The sequence below is a fragment of the Bos taurus genome, chromosome 2, assembly GCF_002263795.3.
Source record: "Bos taurus isolate L1 Dominette 01449 registration number 42190680 breed Hereford chromosome 2, ARS-UCD2.0, whole genome shotgun sequence".
NCBI classification, from domain to species: Eukaryota; Metazoa; Chordata; class Mammalia; order Artiodactyla; family Bovidae; genus Bos; species Bos taurus.
The window spans coordinates 38898883-38918721 of record NC_037329.1 but is presented as its reverse complement, the minus strand read 5'-3'; the positions used below and the strand labels follow the sequence as shown (position 1 = coordinate 38918721).

General features: G+C 38.7%; 1 protein-coding gene across 3 annotated transcripts in view; it reads right to left on the bottom strand.

Annotated features, from left to right (window-relative positions):
* The window catches only part of CYTIP (cytohesin 1 interacting protein), an 83166-nt gene that overhangs the window by 26204 nt on the left and 37123 nt on the right, over positions 1–19839 (bottom strand). Inside the window, 1 exon segment of one of the 3 annotated variants that reach the window (NM_001102243.2) lies at positions 4641–4855. The exons of the other annotated variants lie outside the window; for them this stretch is intronic. Within the exon segment in view, the coding sequence (NP_001095713.1) occupies positions 4641–4817 (177 nt within the window). The 5' untranslated portion in view covers positions 4818–4855. 3 annotated transcript variants of the gene reach the window in all.

Here is a 19839-nt window from a genome sequence, read left to right as displayed (position 1 = left end):
CACCTCTCTTGGGCTAACCTTTCCACTCTAGCTAATTAGATTAAAATGGAAATTTCTACCTAGCACAGCATGAGATGCAGAGCAGAAACTCAGTTCTTGTGGACTGACTTGGGTTCAGTGAGAAAAAAAAAACTCAAACTAAATCAAATTATAAATTAGTTTCCACTCTGGATCAGCAATGAGCCTGTCATAGGCACCTAACATTTAAATTAAAACCATCAAATTCTCTGACACATGCCACATCCAGACACAGTACCTACTTGTTTTTGATCTGAACTCTCAGACTCAGGCAATGTGGAATGTTCTTAGGGTTCAACCAAAAGAATGTTCTTAGGGTTCAACCAAACTATCTGTCTAAGTGAAAAGAAGTATGTCTGAAGTCTTATCAAAGATTTTTCATTTTAGAACAAGTTTTGTCTGCAGCCCTCTCCCTGGAGTGAGCAGCCTTCTTTTAGAATCTGACCAGTGGAGTCTCTGCTCCCTAGACCGCCCTCCCAACCGGAGTCTTTTCTCGGGGCTGGAGGGATGACACCAAAACTCTTGAATGAGGAACTGGTATGCAACAAACAGCATATGCTGGCAACAGCTGTCTTTTATTACACATTATCTAATATGAGAAATCTAGGTTTAGCAATTTGGCAGGGCTGCAAACTACACATTCAATTATGTCTCCTGAGAAGACAAAGCTCCTTAACCCCTTGCTAGCTTCTGATCCCTGGGGTGGGAAGATCCTCTGGAGAAGGGAATGGCTACCCACTCCAGTATTCTTGCCTGGAGAATTTCATGGACAGAGGAGCCTGGTGGGCTACAGTCCATGGGGTCACAAATAGTCGGACATGACTGAGCAACTAACGCTTTCACTTTTTTTCAGCTTCTAATATAAAGATGCCTGGGGTTTGGGCTGAGGATCCCACTCTTGGGTTTTTAGTCAGGTGATTTAAAAGCTTACCAAAAAATGTAATGTAGTTTTTGCTGCTATGAGATGATTCACAAGGTCCCTCTTTAGTGGGAAACAAATACCAAATATTTCAACAGTCAGTTTGCAAAAAATAGGAATACTCTGTAGCAGAGCCAGATATTCAGCCCTGTAGAGGAGCTTGTAGTTTCATACTGTAGGTACTTCTGCTGCTAAGTAACAGCCTGCTACTTCCTCTCCCCACTGTGTACTCATTTCCTGAAAGTGTCATGAGTGGGGGAAGGGGCAGATACCTATTCACAGATGAGATATTTTTGTTGTTTGTTTCAGAAGTCCACAAATTATGTGTTCTGCTCCCTTTCCAGTACCCTACCTCATTCTCCCAATTCTTCCATGAATACAGGTTTTTCCCCTTTTCGAGTCAGGAAGCTTAGAATAACATGGCTCTGCAGAAATATTTTAAGACTAACAAAATAATGGAGCTGAACTCAATTTCTTAACTGTAAGTGCTCTTGCGGAATGTAAATACTGTACAACTTTGCAGCTTCTCAAGAAAATCTTATTGTGGGCTCATGAATCTCTTTCAAGAAAAATTTTTGGATATATTCTCTAAGCGCACTACAATATGGATTAGAGAATACTTATCAAATTCTTTTGTAATGAAGTTAACAGTTTTCTACTAAAAGTATTCATTAAATGATCAAAATATCTTGTTGTCATCAAGAACACTTAGGAATTTTGGTGACAGATGAGTGTGTGGCCAGAAATAAAATAAAAGCTCCTGAAGGGCAGAACCCATCTCAAAAATACATACAAAGTCAGCACAATATTCTATATCTGACTTATAACTGAAATCACCCTTCCAGAAGTTGTCCATTTAGTAATAATTTGATAACCAAAGAAAAGCAAACAAAGAGAAGCAGTTTGTGGTTCCACGAATGCAGATTCAGTCTTCCCCTCTGTTTGTCAGTTTTTCTCTATAGCATTCAGTGAAAACTGCTTTCCAAGGGTGACCTACTGCCCTTGAGGAAATGGGTGTAAGGCCTATGGCTACTCTCTTAGTATCACAACATTCATCAAGATAACCTTACTTCATACCATCTCCTTCCTACAGCATTTTCCATTGCAGGGACTTTTTTTCCCTAAAACTGTGTTCAAAAGTAGGAGACCGCACTGGGAGTATGTCACCTCCTACAAATACAGGCATTGAGATAATATAAACACAGAGAAATCTATTTTTAAATAATGTTGAGTGCAAACACCCCAATGATTCTGAAGATTAATCTGAAACTACAGGCTAACCAGATACAGCTTTGCAGAAACCAGAGCCAACGATAACAAGAAGTATGAATTGTTGACGTCAGCACTGAAAGGGTTGAAAATAACAGTGGGCAGAAAACACCTGCTGTGGGATTGCTTCACAGGGATCTCGTTGCCTGCAATGCAGTCAGTGCCAAATGAAGAGTTATTCTCTAAAGACCAGTTAAAGGAAATGAACATCCATTTGGAAAATTCTAAACGGTTGGAATAAACTTGCATCAAGTCTCATTGATGATAATTGTACAGAATTAAATATATCATATACAAATGCTTTGTTTTGCTTTTTATTTTCCTTAAGTAAATTTCACAATGGTAACAAAAAGCCATCTAAATAGGAGGAGTCTCACCACAGGAAAGAATAAGAGGAAAGGGAGAAGAAAGGACCTACAAAAGATGTGAACATATAAATAAAATAATTGGTCAGGAAGTGTGTGTGTATGTGTACATAGATATTCAGATTACACACACACACACACCACATCTGTATCTCATATACCTAAATCGTTCTCATCTTCTCCCATAACCTCCCTGATTGCTTCTTTGCAGTTCATGCTTTCTTTACTCAGACTTAAAACCAAATGTGGCTCCCTCTTCTTCACTGCTTTTCACAGCCAAGTCTTTGTGTCTCTTCTCCATTCCTTCAGTTCCTCTTTCTCCAACTACTGCAAAAATTGCTCCCGCACCACTAGTCTCTACCCACTTACCAACAAGCAAGTTTCCACAGTAAGGTTCTGGACTGAACCTTAGACTGAAAACCTTGTATTCAGTCACGCTCAGTTGGTTCCCTGTGTGCTGGTCAGATTACTACTTCCTCGGGGTAAGTGTCCAAGTCTTATGAAAAGCAGCCCAGCTCTGAAGTCTCCCCTCCTCTCCCACACAGACACTTATCGGGTCCACCTAACACAGTGATGTACTGTTACTTAAACTGCCCTAAGGGCCCCAAGATCTGTACCTCAGCATTTTAATTATTCCTTTGCTCTGGAATACCCATCAATATCCAGTATATCTATCCTTGAAGGTTGTATTCAGACATGTACTTGGGTTAGAGCATGTATGTTACTTTATATTGTATAACACCTACTTGTTCTGTCTACTCAATCGTAAACCCTATAAGGCCAGGAAATTTTCCTTCTCATCTTTATACACCCAACACTGCTATACACCTGAAAAGTGAATAAAGGTTTTGGTACTTCCCACAGGGGCTTTATTTTCAGACAGTAACTCGATAGGAATGTTTTTTATTAAACTTAATGTCATAAAGGCACTTTGGAATTGAAAAAGATCAATCATCCAAACCAGAACAAATTATTCCCTTATCTCTTTTGAAACATACCAAAGAATCAGCTATGTGCATCCCTGAAAAAAGATCATGACTCTTCCACTATGCTATAACTCTGTAATCCTGAAATTAGAAGGCTTAAGAGGAACATACAATGTGCATGCAAGATTTAAGGGAAAACTTCATGCTTTAAAAAAATTCTAAATATTTTGTATTCAGATGTGTACGTGGAGCATTATAGCAAGCTAACTAACCAAAATCTAAAGAGATTTTTTGGTTTAATTCTTTTTTACAAGTTGGAAATTGAAAAAAACTTGCAATAAATCCAGCTGGACATGGATTTTCCCAAATGAGTTTTCCTCTCTAGGGAAATACTTTGCAATCACAATTAAAATAATAACATAATTACTGAGTTATTTAGCACATACTACGTATCAGTCATTCTGTTAAACACTGTGCATTTCTTCACTTACACCACAGAAGAGCTCCACAGGATGGTTCTATTACTATCTTCATTTCAGAAAAAAAGCAAACTGAATCTTAGAGAAGAAAATGACTTACTCAAGGTTCCACAGCTACTAAGTGGCAGATCTTGCACTCATTTATCCAATAAAAGTCTTAATTCCCAATAGTGTGAGGTACATGCCAGTGCTCAGAACTAAAGATAATTTTGTCAACAAAACTTACACTAAAAAATAATGTATTCGCCTTGGATTATGAATTGACATGACTATTAGAGACTGGGAGAGAGTCTGGGAGGGAAGGACTCAATGGGAGACATACAAGAAAAAGGAACAATAATTCTCAAACTGGTTGTGCCTACAATACACACCATCTTCAAGTTGATATGCTTAATGATTTTTAATTCATCAGAATACCTCTTGTAGTGAGAAAATAATCTTCTTTCAGGTTTTGCTTAAAAATGTCTTCTTATGGTCTTAAATCTTAAGACTTAATGACTAGAGTGTGAGTTCTCTGGGCTCCTTGCCTCTCTCTTTACCCATACTCTGAGCCACTAATTTCAAAGGATCTGAAATAACATTTTTAACATGCAGTCAGACAAACATATCACTCTGCTCTCAAGAGAACAAGAACACTGTAAAAGGTAAAAAATAGCACTCATACCTGCTTTCTTCCCCGAGGCAAAGTAGCCACAGTATCTGCCAGCATTTGAAGCCTTCTATTATCATCATCCACGGTAAAACTGCCTGTGAGTGTGGAGTAAGAGCTATGCCCTGGACCAGCGCAGTACTCCATGAAATTGCCATTGCTGTTCTGTTTCCTGAGCTTTTGTAAAGACATTGTGAGTAAAGATAACTCCAGCTAGCACATGGTTGAGTGGCCTTGCAGGGTGGGGGAAGCTAAAAGTATAACCCTCTGACAAGTAATCAAAAGTAGCAAAGCAGAAAGAGCCCATGTGACTTCTGTGGTTTGAGGTTACTTGTTACACAAACACTATTTTGCAGTTCACTCCCATTTCTCAGTGTTTTTTTCTTTAGGCCCCTGAGAGAAGGCTAGTTTTTAGCATTAAAATAAATAGATTTTTTTTTTTTTCTCTCCAAACAGCCAGAACTCTTACGCTTTCACGTTCTATGGCAAGTTGTGTTCAAAACATCGTCTACCTTTTTGTAAAAGAAAAAAAAAATTTCCCCAAATTCTGCCATTAGTTTGACATCCACTCTCCTACTTAACATGGTCCAGTGTAGTGTAAAGGTCAGGATGTGCGGATACTGATTCCTCATAGGTCTCTACAGGGTCCAGTCACAATGTCCTCTCACGAAGTCCTTGTAATGTACTTTCGCCAAAGTACATCTTAGCTCATTACTGTTCATGAAAAAACATTATATCTGCCACTTGGGCTGTGACCATTCAGCATTCCTCTGGTTGTACTTCCACTAGTTCATCCTCACTAAAATTATCCATCATGTCTACAAAAAGCAATGGGAGGGGAAGCACATTTAGAGCACAAAGTTGGCCATGTCTTAGACTAGACTTAGTTACAACATCAGCAAGTGGTCCAAGGGAGGAATGGAGAGGGCATAAAAGTAACAGGCAAACCAAACACGCGCAAGAACATTTCCATTTGGTCCCTGCCAATGCATATGCACCAAGGGCAACAACGTGAATTACTCTCTTTCACTGATGCTTTTATTGGTGGAAGTTGGAGAAATGCAGTTTTAAGGAAATTAGTTTCAGAGGAGGAGCAGGAGACATAAATAGAAGAAAGATTCAAAATAAAATCAAAATGAGAAGTTTTGTATAGTATAAAAAGTGAATTGTCATTTTCAAAATCATTGGGAAGTTCAATAGTAGAATATTAAAGAGTCAAAAGTCTTTAAAATGGAAGTCAAAGCAAATTCAGCTCAAACAAAATCTGCCAAATGTAAATCATAAAATCTTCAGAGTTAATGGTGCTTAAGAGATGGAGTCACCTCAGAAATTTTTAAAACCCTATCACAGCATGACTCATTACGATTGGAACTAGATAATGACATGAACAAAATGATGTCTCCAAAGACCTGAATGAATGAAGGAAAGTCATTCAGTCATGTCTGACTCTTTGCTTCCCTATGGACTGTAGCCTGCCAGGCTCTTCTGTCCATGGGGATTTTCCAAGTCAGAATACTGGAGTGGGTAGCCATTCCTTTCTCCAGGGGATCTTCCTAATCCAGGAATCGAACCCAAGTCTCCCACATTGCAGGCGATTCTTTACGGTCTGAGCCACCAGGGAAGCCCTATAAAGATCTAAATCAGGGATGACAAACACATATGCCTTCAAGGTTCAGTTGGATAAAATAATATAAATGTGTAATACAAAAGGGAGTGGTAGAGACTTTGGCAACTAATGAATATGGTCAGTTATAAAGACATTTATGGGGTGTGTGTGTGTGTGAGAGAGAGAGAGAGAGAGAGAGAAGAGAGAGAGATTGAGTTTTAAAGTATCTCCAGGTTACTATAAGGTACATGAAGTAAATTAACACTATTACTTGAGGACAGCAGTCCACCCGTCTTCTGGGAATTTTATAAAATTAGGTAAATATTTTAATATTTCAAGATACCAAATATAAATGACATGTTTGTCTGATATAAGGACACTAAGCCAACCAACAATCAGCTTTTACAGACAGATGTTAAAATTGAATCAAGTTGTGTGATACTAATCTTAAGCTATTATAAATTATAGAAATCTATTGAAAGAATAGATTCTAGAGAAATATATTAAATTCAGAAATTGGAAAATAAAAATTTTACTAGATTTATGAAATGTGTTTAACTAGTAGAATATTTTAGATCATGAGATCCATGGCTGTAAAATCAGAGTCAAGGGCAAATTTGACATTCAGCCAGTACATACCAGTATGGTCACCCTTGTTAATTACATGTGAGAGGGTAACAGGCAGGAAGGCCAGGGGTCTCCAAATGGAGGAAATAAGACTGCAAGTGTCAGACATTTTTATCTCTCTTAAGGGGCAGGAGGAAACAAACTAGCAATATTTTTTTCCTTCTCTATACAAATTTAAAAGGAGGTTTCTCTTAAAATACTGTGTTGCCATAATGACACCTGGTTTCACCTGAAGTTAACCAATGCATTTCTCTTATGGAAATGTCTGTCTTAAGCTATGCTAATGTACTATGCATTTACCCCCAGACTCTGTCTTCAAGTCGGTTCTGCCTCTTGGCTCAGAACCTACTTGACAAACCAGTATGTTATACTCAGATATTGTTCCCCTAATCTATGTAAATGAAACTATTTGTATGGTGGTCTGCCCTTCTTCAAGATTCAAGTTAATCATTTTATGGCCCAGGATAAACCATTTGGTGCCAAGATTATCCCAAAATGCATCTTATGGGTGAGGGGCCTGGTGCCATTCTGAATTTTAAGACATTCCTTTCTTTCATTAACAGACTGCTAGTGACTATATAACATCCAGCTGAAGACTAGCAGAGGGGTACCTTCTGCCCTCTTCTGATGCCTATGTCAGAAGCTTTCTCTATCTCCTTTATACTTTAATAAAACTTTATTACACAAAAGCTCTGAGCGATCAAGCCTCGTCTCTGGCCCCGGATTGAATTCATCTTCTCCGGGGGCCAAGAATCCTGGTGTCTTTTCGTGATTCAGCAACAACCTTTCACATGTTTATGACTTTGTCTATTTTGATCAAAATAGATCAGTTCCCTGTTCTGATTATCAGGACATGTGTCACACTAATTAGTAAATATTTTAATAACTTCATTTTTCAGTCTCTCAGTTGTGTCGAATTCTTTGTGACCCCATGGACTGCTGCATGTCAGGCTTCCCTGTCCTTCACAATCTCCCTGAGTTTGCTCAAACTCATGTCTACGGAGTCGATGATGCCATCCAACTATTTCATCTTCTGTTGCCCTCTTATCCTCCAGCCCTCAATCTTTCCCAGTATCAGGGTCTCTTCCAATGAGTAGGCTCTTCATATCAGATGGCCAAAGTATTGGAGTTTCAGCTTCAGCATCAATCCTTCCAGTAAATATTCAGGATTGATTTCCATTAAGATTGACTGGTTTGATCTCCTTGCTGTCCAAGGGACTCTCAAGAGTCTTCTCCAGCACCACAGTTAGAAATTTTTTATTTTAATAACTACCCTGATCAAAAGCATCCTTTGTGATAAATGTGGGGGAAAACTAATGTTTCCATACAAATGTGATTTCAACCTTCAAATCTTGATTTACAAAGATTTTCTACTATTTACTTCATTTTCTATAAAATTGCCACTAAGATAATTATAATACCCTGAAACCATCTTCCCCTTCATCATCCCCTTTATTTCAAAATAAAATGAAACCAGATCAAGTTATCTACCTACTCAGAAAAATTCAGGAGTACCTCATTGTCTGTAAAACAAATAAAAGATTCCAAGTTCTTATCTAACTTCATCTCTGAAATGTCATATACTTTTTAAGATACATCAGTAGTTTATGGATGGCAGGTCTTACACCTCTGAAGCAAGGTCCTGGAGTGACACTGTGTGCTGCCGACAGAAGGCAAGACACGGTGACTGACTTCATTCTCATATCACTTTTTCAGATCATTCTTTTAAGATTTAATATTTTACAGTTAGATTATAAAGCTAATTGTACACGAGTCTGTTTCTACACTAATTTCCTCTAACCACCTCATGTTCTATATCTAACATTCTCATATCACTTTTTTCAGATCATTCTTTTAAGACTTAACATTTTACAGTTAGATTATAAAGGTAATTTAACTTATATGCAGAGTACATCATGAGAAATGCTGGGCTGGAGGAAGCACAACCTGGAATCCAGATTGCTGGGAGAAATATCAATAACCTCAGATATGCAGATGACACCACCCTTATGGAAGAAAGTGAAGAAGAACTAAAGAGCTTCTTCATGAAAGTGAAAGAGGAGAGTAAAAAAGTTGGCTTAAAGCTCAACATTCAGAAAACTACGACCATGGCATCCGGTCCCATCCCTTCATGGCAAATCAATGGGGAAACAGTGGAAACAGTTTATAAAGTCAATGCTGACTTTATTTTTCTGGGCTCCAAAATCACTGCAGATGGTGATTGCAGCCATGAAATTAAAAGATGCGTACTTCTGGAAAGGAAAGTAATGAGCAACCTAGATAGCATATTCAAAAGCAGAGACATTACTTTGTCAACAAAGGTCCATCTAGTCAAGGCTATGGTTTTTCCAGTGGTCATGTATGGATGTAAGAGTTGGACTATAAAGAAAGCTGAGCACAGAAGAACTGATGCTTTTGAACTGTGGTGTTGGAGAAGACTCTTGAGAGTCCCTTGGACTGCAAGGAGATCCAACCAGTCCATTCTAAAGGAGGTCAGTCCTGGGTGTTCATTGGAAGAGTTGATGCTGAAGCTGAAACTCCAATACTTTGGTCACCTCATGCGAAGAGCTGACTCATTGGAAAAGACCCTGATGCTGGGAAAGATTGAGGGCAGGAGGAGAAGGGGATGACAGAGGATGAGATGGCTGGATGGCATCACCGACTCAAAGGACATGGGTTTGAGTGAACTCCGGGAGTTGGTGATGGACAGGGAGGCCTGGTGTGCTGCAGTTCATGGGGTCACAGTCAGACACAACTGAACGACTGAACTGAACTGAACTGATAAAGCTAATTGTACACAAGTCTGTTTCTACACTGTCTAATTTCCTCTAACCTCATGTTCTATATGAACACCTATATCCAGGTGTTCAGTAAATGTTTGTTAATAGAAATAAAAGGGTAGAGGAGAAGATATTTAACAAAATTAATTCAACAACATTGTTCTAAAGCATCAAAGACGAAAAACTAAACTGGCAGAAAATTTTGTGCTATTAACCCATATTCCAAAGTTCTATAATTTTCTATAAACAGTAATCTGAAAAATGTGGACAGAATTTTTTACAGTATTCAAACTAGTCAAAAGTCTTAAGATGAGATCCAGTTTATTTTACCAGTGCTATACTAAATTTTCAAGATAAATACAAATCTTATATTAATTGTCCAAGAGCATAAAACAAGATGCATTCTCTAAAGCTAATTCATCTGATCCTGCCTGAGAATCCCATAGACAGAGGAGACTGGCCAGCTATAGTTCATAGGATCACAGAGTCAGACACGACTGAAGAGACTTAGCATGTGTACACAAACTATACATAGAAGGCATAAATGAAGGAAGGAGGAAAAGAAAGGAGAGAGAAAATTAAGCTAATCTCACTTATTAATTCTGATACAAATGTCCTAATAAAAATATCAAATTGAGCCAAATACTGTATTAAAAATAATACTTCTCAACACAGTAGGATGTATCCCAGGAATATAAAGATACTTCAACATTAGGATACAAAATATTAACATAAATCACTAAATCCCCAGATGAAAGAAAAAATTCAGTGCAATAGACACCAAGACTGGTATGATTTCTTTGCTTTGAAACATCCTAAGTAAGTTAGGAATAGAAGGAAAACTTTCTTAACATAATGAAAAGTATCTGTCAGGAACACCCACCAAAGTGTTGAAATTATTTCTAATACAGTGAGAAGAAAAGAAGAGATGACAATAACCCTCACCAATGATCACTGCTGTACTTCATATCACAAATAGGAGGTATAGAATTTGTAAAGAAAGAAACTAAACCATAAGATTTGCTTGTGACATGGCTGCATAACTAGAATATCCAAGACAATCCACTGAAGAACAGACTTAGTAAGATAATTTTCCTAAATGTAAGATTCAAAGGGTATATAAAGAGAAATAAATTTCTCATATAGCAGCAGGGGATGATATGAACTTGTAATAACAGAGGAAAGGAACACTAACAAAATAGCCAAAATTTCATAAAACAGGAATGAACTTAGCAAGCATTTTTAATATTTTATGAAAAACATTATCAAGTCCAGAGTAAGGGAAAAAAATACCATGTTCCCGTATGAGAAAGTCCTTCTTGTAAAGATGTCTATTATCTTCAAATTTTCTAAAATATTCAATATACTGAATTCAAAATATACATAGGTTTTGTTAGCTTGCTAGTTTATAAAATTTGACACATATTCTTACACCCATCTGAAAGAGAAAGTGCACAAGACTAAGAAGAATTTGAAAATAATGATAGGGGATAGAGGTAAGGTGAACATTGAGAAAATTACCCTACTTGGGTATCAGTTCAGTTCAGTTCAGTCGCACGGTTGCGTCTGACTCTTTGCGACCCCATGAATCGCAGCATGCCAGGCTTCCCTGTCCATCACCAACTCCCAGAGTTCACTCAAACTCATGTCCAACGAGTCGGTGATGCCATACAACCATCTCATCCTCTGTCGTCCCCTTCTCCTCCTGCCCCCAGTTCCTCCCAGCATCAGAGTCTTTTCCAATGAGTCAACTCTTCGCATGAGGCGGCCAGAGTATTGGAGTTTCAGCTTCAGCATCAACCCTTCCAATGAACACCCAGGACTGACCTCCTTTAGAATGGACTGGTTGGATCTTCTTGCAGTCCAAGGGACTCTCAAGAGTCTTCTCCAGCACCACAGTTCAAAAGCATCAATTCTTCTGTGCTCAGCTTTCTTCACAGTCCAACTCTCACATCCATACATGACCACTGGAAAAACCATAGCCTTGACTAGACAGAACTTTGTTGACAAAGTAATGTCTCTGCTTTTTAATACGCTGTCTAGGTTGGTCATAACTTTCCTTCCAAGGAGTAAGCGTTTTTTAATGTCATGGCTGCAGTCACCATCTGCAGTGATTTTGGAGCCCAGAAAAATAAAGTCAGCCACTGTTTCCCCATCGATTTGCCATGAAGTGATGGGACCAGATGCCATGATCTTAGTTTTCTGAATGTTGGGCTTTAAGCCAACTTTTTTTTACTCTCCTCTTTCACTTTCATCAAGAGGCTTTTTAGTGCCTCTTCACTTTCTCCCATAAGGGTGGTGTCATCTGCATATCTGAGGTTATTGATATTTTGGGTATAGAAAACGTTAAAAGAGGATTGTGTGGTCAGATAGGATAGGTAAATGAAAAGAATACTGAAAAATCAAATATTGTCAATAAATGGAAAATCCCAAAACATATCCATGCATATTCATAAATGTATTATATCATTAACCTACTTGAATTCGTTAGGAAAAGAATAGCCCTTCCAATAAATGGGATTGGTACCTGTATGGAAACAATTAAGTTATAGTCTTTTATTAAGTTATAAAAATAATTCTAGATGACTTAAGGAGCTAAATGTAAAAATAATTTTTTGATGTAGATATTTTTTAAAGTCTTTACTGAATTTGTTACAATATTGCTTCTGCTTTATGTTTTTGGCCATAAGGCATGTGGGATCTTAGCTCCCCAATCAAGGATCGACTCCCTCTGCATTGGAAGGCTAACTCTTAACCACTGGACACCCAAGAAAGTCCCTAAAAATAACTTAAAATATTCAAAGTAATAACAGAAAAATATAGAGTATTTCAGTAAGAGTAGATTAGAAAGTTCAGAGAGCATTAGTAACATAAATGTTAAAAACTTCTGTTCAGTGGAAGCTATAATATACCTAGGCCAACGCTAAATGACAACAAGAAATTATTTGTTATACATAATTGGTTAAAGGCCATAATACATAAGGAATATTTAAATTATTCTTTGAAGAAAAGTATTTATAAATGAGTAAAGACTCTAAATGAGTAAAGACTCTGAAGAGATAACTTACAGAGAAAGCTCAAATCAATAATATACTTATTAAAGGATGTTCAAACATACAAGTAATCAGGAAAGTAAAACTTGAAAAAACAGTTAGAGACTAACTGTTGCCCACCAAAAACTGAACAAAAAATTAAAACTGGTGGTATCCAGTACTGGTGAAGTTACAATCAAATGGGCTCTTAGAACTTTGTAGGAATATAAATCAATAAAATTTTATTAGTGGAGCAATTTGACAGTGGGTTTCCCAAACGACACTAGTGTCAAAGAACCCACCTGCCAAGGCAGGAGACCAGGTTCAATTCCTGGGTTGGTAAGATCCCATGGAGGAGGGCATGGCAACCCTCTCCAGTAATCTTGCCTGGATAATCCCATGGACAGAGGAGCCTGGAGGCCTTCGGTCCACAGGGTCTCAAAGAGTCAAATACGACTGAAGCACGCCGGCACACAATTCAACAGCATTGTGTTGACTTAGCAGGCAGGCACACAATTCAACTGCAGGCACGCAATTAAACAGTGTCAAAATTTTTAAATGTGTTCCAACAATTCTACTTTTAAGAATTTATTCTACAAAAGTACTCTTACATGTGCAGAAAACAAGTATGTTTCTTGTGACGTTGTTTGTAATTGTGAAAAATTGATGTTTTAATGAATATCAATTGAGAAATAGCTAATAACTTATGATAATTTAATTCAGAGGAATACTAGGCACTCATTGAAAAGTATAGACAATTATGTGTAAAAACATTTTTAAGACAAATACAGTAGGGGGAAAGGAGAACCATGGGCACAATATGATCCCATTTATTCTTTTTTCTTAAAGAAAGATCATGTATCTATATGTACTCAGTCACTCAGTCATGTCCAACTCTTTGCTACCCCATGGACTGTAGCCTGTCAGGCTCCTCTGTCCATGGGATCCTCCTTGCAAGAATACTGAAGTAGGTTGCCATTTCCTCCTCCAGGGGATCTTTCCAACCCAGGGATCTCACCCTCTTCTCCTGTGTCTCCTGCATTGCAGGCAGATTCTTTTAACACTGAGCCACATACAGTGACATGTATAAACATAAAAAAGATTACACAATCTGGATTGTCCCCCACTTAAAATGGTCTGACTTAGAATTTTTCAACTTTACGTTGATGTGAAAGTGGCATTCAAAAGAAACCAAGACTCTTGAGAGCCCTTTGGACCACAAGGAGATCCAGTCAGTCAATCCTAAAGGAAATCAGTCCTGAATATTCTTTGGAAGGACTGATACTGAAGCTGAAACCCCAATACTTTGGTCATCTGATTTTGTGAAGAATGTGAAGAACTGACTCATTTGAAAAGACCCTGATGCTGGGAAAGATTGAAGGTGGGCAGAGAAGTGGATGACAGAGGATGAGATGGTTGGATGGCATCACTGACTCAATGGACATGAGTTTGAGTAATCTCTGGGAGTTGGTGATGGACGGGGAGGCCTGACGTACTGCATTCCATGGGGTCACAAATAGTCAGACACGACTGAGCAACTGAACTGACTGATACTTTGAATTATGAAATTTGATTTTCAGGCTAGTGACATAGGAAATAATACTTGTGATGCTGGGCAAGGCAACAACCCACGGCTCCCAGTCAGCCATGTCATCATGAGGATAAACAATCAATACATCTACAACCATTCTATTTCTCTTTCAGTATAGTACTCAACAAATTACATGAAATATTCAACATAACATAGACTTTATGTTAAGTGATTTTGCCCAACTATAGGTAAATAAATTTTTCTGAGAACATTTAAATTCAGCTGGGCTCAGCTATGCTGTTCGGTAGATTAGATGTATCAAATGTATCAACTAACAATATTTTCAGTTTACAGTAGGTCTATTAGGACATAACCTCATTGCATGGAGAGGAAGATCTGCATATACTAATCTGTTAACAGTGGTTACCTCTGGAGGAGTTGAGGGAAGAGTTAACGTGAAAGTGTTAGCCACTCAGTCATACCTAACTCTTGGCAACCCCCTGCACTGTAAGACTCCTCTCTCCATGGAATCCTCCAGGCAAGAATACTGGAGTGGGTTGCTATTCCCTTCTCCAGGGGATCTTCCTGACCCAGAGATCAAACCCAGGTCTCCCGCATTTCAGGCAGATTCTTTAACATATGAATCACCAGGGAAGAATATGGAAGGTTATGAAGGAAGACTTTCAATTTTTATTCTATATATGGTTTGCACCTTTTTTAAAAAACAAGTATGCATTCTTATTTTAGTTGGTCAACTTTTAAAATATTAATAACTCACAGAGAATTTTTTAAAAACCAATCACATATTGATGATAGTGATATCTTATGATTTTCTAGGTCCTCATATTGCTTATGCTAGTGATGAGAATTATTGTTTTATTAACTGAAGGTTTGGTATTTGTTTATAGGCTAAGGTTTTATTTTGCTTAATGGGATTTTTAGGTAATTCTTTCATATTTCTTAATCATTTTCTTCCAACCAAGTAAAATTCCTCCTCAAAAAGGACTGATAAAATTTTCATAAACTAGAATCATAAAGGAAAGTAATGCAATCATGGGCCTCTACATTTTATGCGAGCAAAGAGCATTGGTGGGTCCTATCACAAGCCACCGTTCTCAAGTTGACAGTTACCAATTGCCTAATTCAGTTCTCATTAGTCATTTAGTATCTCCACCTCCCCCACTAATGCACACAGTTCCATTTCAAAATCCAAATCTTTTATCAAAATTCAAGGTAAACAAGTGGCGATGTTGCTTCCTCTTCCCTTAACTAACACCATGTGTCACCCTTCGGGTTCAAGTTTTACTTCACTTGCTCAATAGGTGTGGACAGAGTCACCTCATAGAACCAGGAAGGACTTCAGGGCTTTAGAAAGTAACTTCTTAGAAACAATAAACCTGTCTGAGACTGGAATTTTGTGTAATACTTGAAACAATAAAATACTTACTTGACATGCAGATAATTTCCCCCTGGCTTTTTTTTTTTTTCCTCTTAATTTTATTTTATTTAACTTTACAATATTGTATTGGTTTTTCCATATATCAAAATGAATCTTCCCCCGGCTTTTGAGTAAAATCCAAAAGTTTTAGCCCGTAGTTTGAGGTTGTATATGCTCCAGCAGATCCTATGACGTCATATCAAACCATATTCTGGTCACACTGGCCTTCCTTCTAACCCTCTGAGAGATGCAGCTTCTCTTCAGGACTTTCGCACTCACACTTCCTTCTGCCCGAATCACTGTTCCCCCACCAGCCTTCATTTGTCTTGTTTCCTCTCTTTCTCTCCATATATATATGCATGTATACACACCTTCAAATCTCAGCTCAAATACTATCTACAGAGAAGGCAACAGCAACGCACTCCAGTACTCTTGCCTGGAAGATCTCATGGATGGAGGAGCCTGGTAGGCTGCAGTCCATGGGGTCGCTAAGAGTTGGGCACGACTAAGCGACTTTACTTTCACTTTTCACTTTCATGCATTGGAGAGGGAAATGGCAACCCACTCCAGTATTCTTGCCTGGAGAATCCCAGGGACAGAGGAGCCTAGTGGGCTGCCGTCTATGGGGTCACACAGAGTTGGACACGACTGAAGTGACTTAGCAGCAGCAGCAGAGAAGCCCTAAATATTCCCAACTGAGTGGAGAAAGGTGTTAAACAGGCCACGTCCAAATGGAATGGCTCCAAGAAGATCTATCACTTTGGAGTCTCTAAGCAGACACTCCTACAATCCCCTCACTACCCAGAGCTGCCTGGATTGGCCCTGCTACCTGTAGGAGACTTGCCTTTGACAATAGTAAGAATCAGCAGAGAAGGGCCAGCAGGAAGCAACTTAAGGAAGTGCTCCACACCTTCTCAGTTTTTGTTTTGAGTCTAGAAAGGTGGGTTGGGGGAGGGATGTGTGTGCACCAGAAGAAAGTACGAAAGAGAAATAAGGTGGCTTTAGAACACCAGAATCCTTTATTTTCTATCACTGTCTAATTACAATTTCAAAAAAAGATAGGAAATCTCAATTTCTTTGATTCAAATATAGTACAAGGAAGAACAGTATAGTAATCATCTGTATGTGTCCATAACCTAGCACAGAACCTGATTAACAATGGACATCAGTAAATATTTCTTAACTTTATTTAGTTAAAATAATAAAACCAAACAAATGCAGCACAAAATAGTAAGTATGGAAGATAAACCAATAATAATACATCCTTCTTTGGTAAATCCATGTTTGTTAGAAGAGAACAGAATCAACTATACATAGAACTACGAGTCATCAGAAGATATCAGCTTAATTTACAAAATATTAGACTGGAAGGAAACTTAGAGCCATCTCATCTAACTCCCTTAGTTTTCAGATTAAAAAAAATAAGGCCTAGAAAATTTAGGTTTTGCCAGTGTCAGAGTAATTTAATGGCAGAACAATTACTGGATCACTCAATCTCCTTCAACTCAATTCTACAAATATTTACTGAGAATATAGTCATAGTAACAGCTAGGCAATGGGCTAAAGAGTTTAATTTCATAAAACAATGAGAATAGTAATATAGTTCTCATTCTTTTCCAGGTGAAGATTCTGAGGCTAACACACTGCCTAATATTACACAGCTAATACCTAGCACAGCCAGGATTAGAATTCACAGCATCCATTTCCAATGACAGGGTTACCGCTGTGCAATACTGCCTTCCCAAATTATGCTAGCATTGTCTGGATATAAAGATGAACGAGGTATGACCCTTACCCTCATGGAGTTCATATCTGGTAGAAAAGACAGAGAAAAAATAATGTCTCATTGTGAAGCAATTAAAATAGTGGTTCTAACAACCACTATGAATTTACCATAGAAGGACAAAATAGTATTTCCTCTACTATAGTTCAACTCATAGCTTTGAGAAGTTTACAATCCATGTCTGTATATCATTAACCATAATGAAAGGAAAAGTACCAATTACTGGTTACTACATTATGGGTTAAACTATATCTCTCCAAAAGATATGTTGAAATCCTCTAACTCTCGGTATCTGTATGATTCATTTTAGAAATAGGGTCTTTACAGTTAAAATGAGGTCTTAGGGTATCCCCAATCAAACATGGTGCTTCCCAAGTGGCTCAATGGTAAAGAATCCCCCTATCAAAAAGCAGGAAACAAAGCGTCGATCTCTGGGTCAGGAAGATCTCCTGGAGTAGGAAATGGCAACCCACTCTAGTATTCTTGCCTGGGAAATCCCATGGACAGAGGAGCCTGGTGGGCTACAGTCCATGGGGTCGCAAAAGAGTCAGACAGGACTTAGGGACTAAACAACAATTCAATATGACCGGCATAAGTCCTTGTAAGAGGAGGAAAATGCCATGTTCCAAACAGACACTCAGGAAGAACACAGCGTGATGACAAAGGCAGAGTTTGGATCGTCAGCTTTGCGGTTGTAAAGCAAGCAGCAGCTGTACCAACGGCCTGCACCAGGAGCTGTGAAGAGGCGAGGAAGGACTCTACCCAGTGTCCTAGAGGGCGCCTGGCCCTATGACAGCTTTTGCAGCCTCTGCAACTGTGAGCGAAAAATTCTGTTGTTTGAAGGCACTAAAATTTGTGATAATTTGTCATGGCAACTAGGAAACTCATACATTCTTCTCCCTTACATTTAGAGATATTATGACACTATTAAAAGCACAATGTGCTGTCAATCTCAAGAACAGGTGATTGTTCAGCACCTCATTGGCCAGGATATTAACTCAAAACACAGGGGACGGTCTTTGAAATAACAAGTGTTGAAATTTAATATTCAAATATATGACAAAGAATTGTGCTGAATTTGGAAATAGGGACACTTCAGCCAAGCACTGTGAGCATTCTATTTCACTAATAAGCTGCAGGTGGGGAGGAGGAAATTAGAAAGGTTGTGAGATGAATGATTTAATGTAAGATGGTTGGACAGCTGACCCAGTTCCCAAAAGAGAAGTCTGGGGAAATTGCCATGAAGTCCGGACACCGTTTCAAGAAGGAGCAGTAAGGACGGCTCTCTCCTCACCATGGAAAAGTACAGAAGCTACTGCCTCTTGAACAAGCCCCTGACCAGTCTGGCCTGCTGCTGTTAACCAGAAACTAGTCTGTTCTCTCTTGTTGGGCACAGATACTATTTTATCCTTAGGAGAACTGATTTCTGGTGTTGAGAAAACCCATCAGTTACTGTATGTAGACCCATTTACACCTTTGAATGTAATGAGGGCATTGTTGATGTAAAACCAGTGAAAGGAAAAAAAGGCTTGAGAAAAAGGCAGTAGCAATGATTTAAGCTCCAGAAGATCTTGTTTCCTTCTCTAGCTCTACCATCTGTCAGCCCTGGGGCTTGTTTAGGCGAAGTTAGTGCCAGTGAGGGGTACATTTCCCCATATACTCAATGCAGGGAGACATGCCACATTGATCTAAGAATTCAAATAAATGACATAGGAAAAGGAAAAGGTTTTTTGATAATGTAAAGTCCTATAAAAATATAAGGGTTTTAAAAGTTCCCTAGAGGCTGCTAGAATTTGGCACACAGCCTATACTCCTCTGATGCCATATTCCTAAAAATTATTAATAGGGCCTCCCTGGTGTTCCAATGGTTAAGAATCTGCCCTGCAATGCAAATTGCAAGGGAACACTGGTTCAATCCCTGGTCCAAGAAGAGCCCACATGATAAGGGACAACTAAGCTGTGTACCACAACTACTGAGCCTGCACTCTAATGCCTTGAGCCAAAACTCAGCCTTTGTGTCACAACTACTGAAGGCCAGGTGCCCTGGAGCCCATGCTGTGCCACAGGAGAAGCCACACAATGAGAAGCCGGCACACCATAACTAGAGGAGCACCTGCTCGCCGCAGCTAGAGAAAGCCTCCTCACAGCAACAAAGACCCAGCACAGCCAAATGAATAAATAAATAAAATGAAGACCACTGCACACATGGATTCTATTACACACACACCAAAAGGCAGGTGGCCAAGTGTTTCAAATGCAGAGACTGCCTTCACATCAGCTACAGGGTCAACGTCAGACTCCATCACATAATTTGTAGAACCTTCCCTAACCTGAGTCCCGCATTCTTTCACTACTGAATATTTTTTTGTGTGTACTTATGTGCATACGACTTCTGAAAGGAATACTGCCAACTGGTT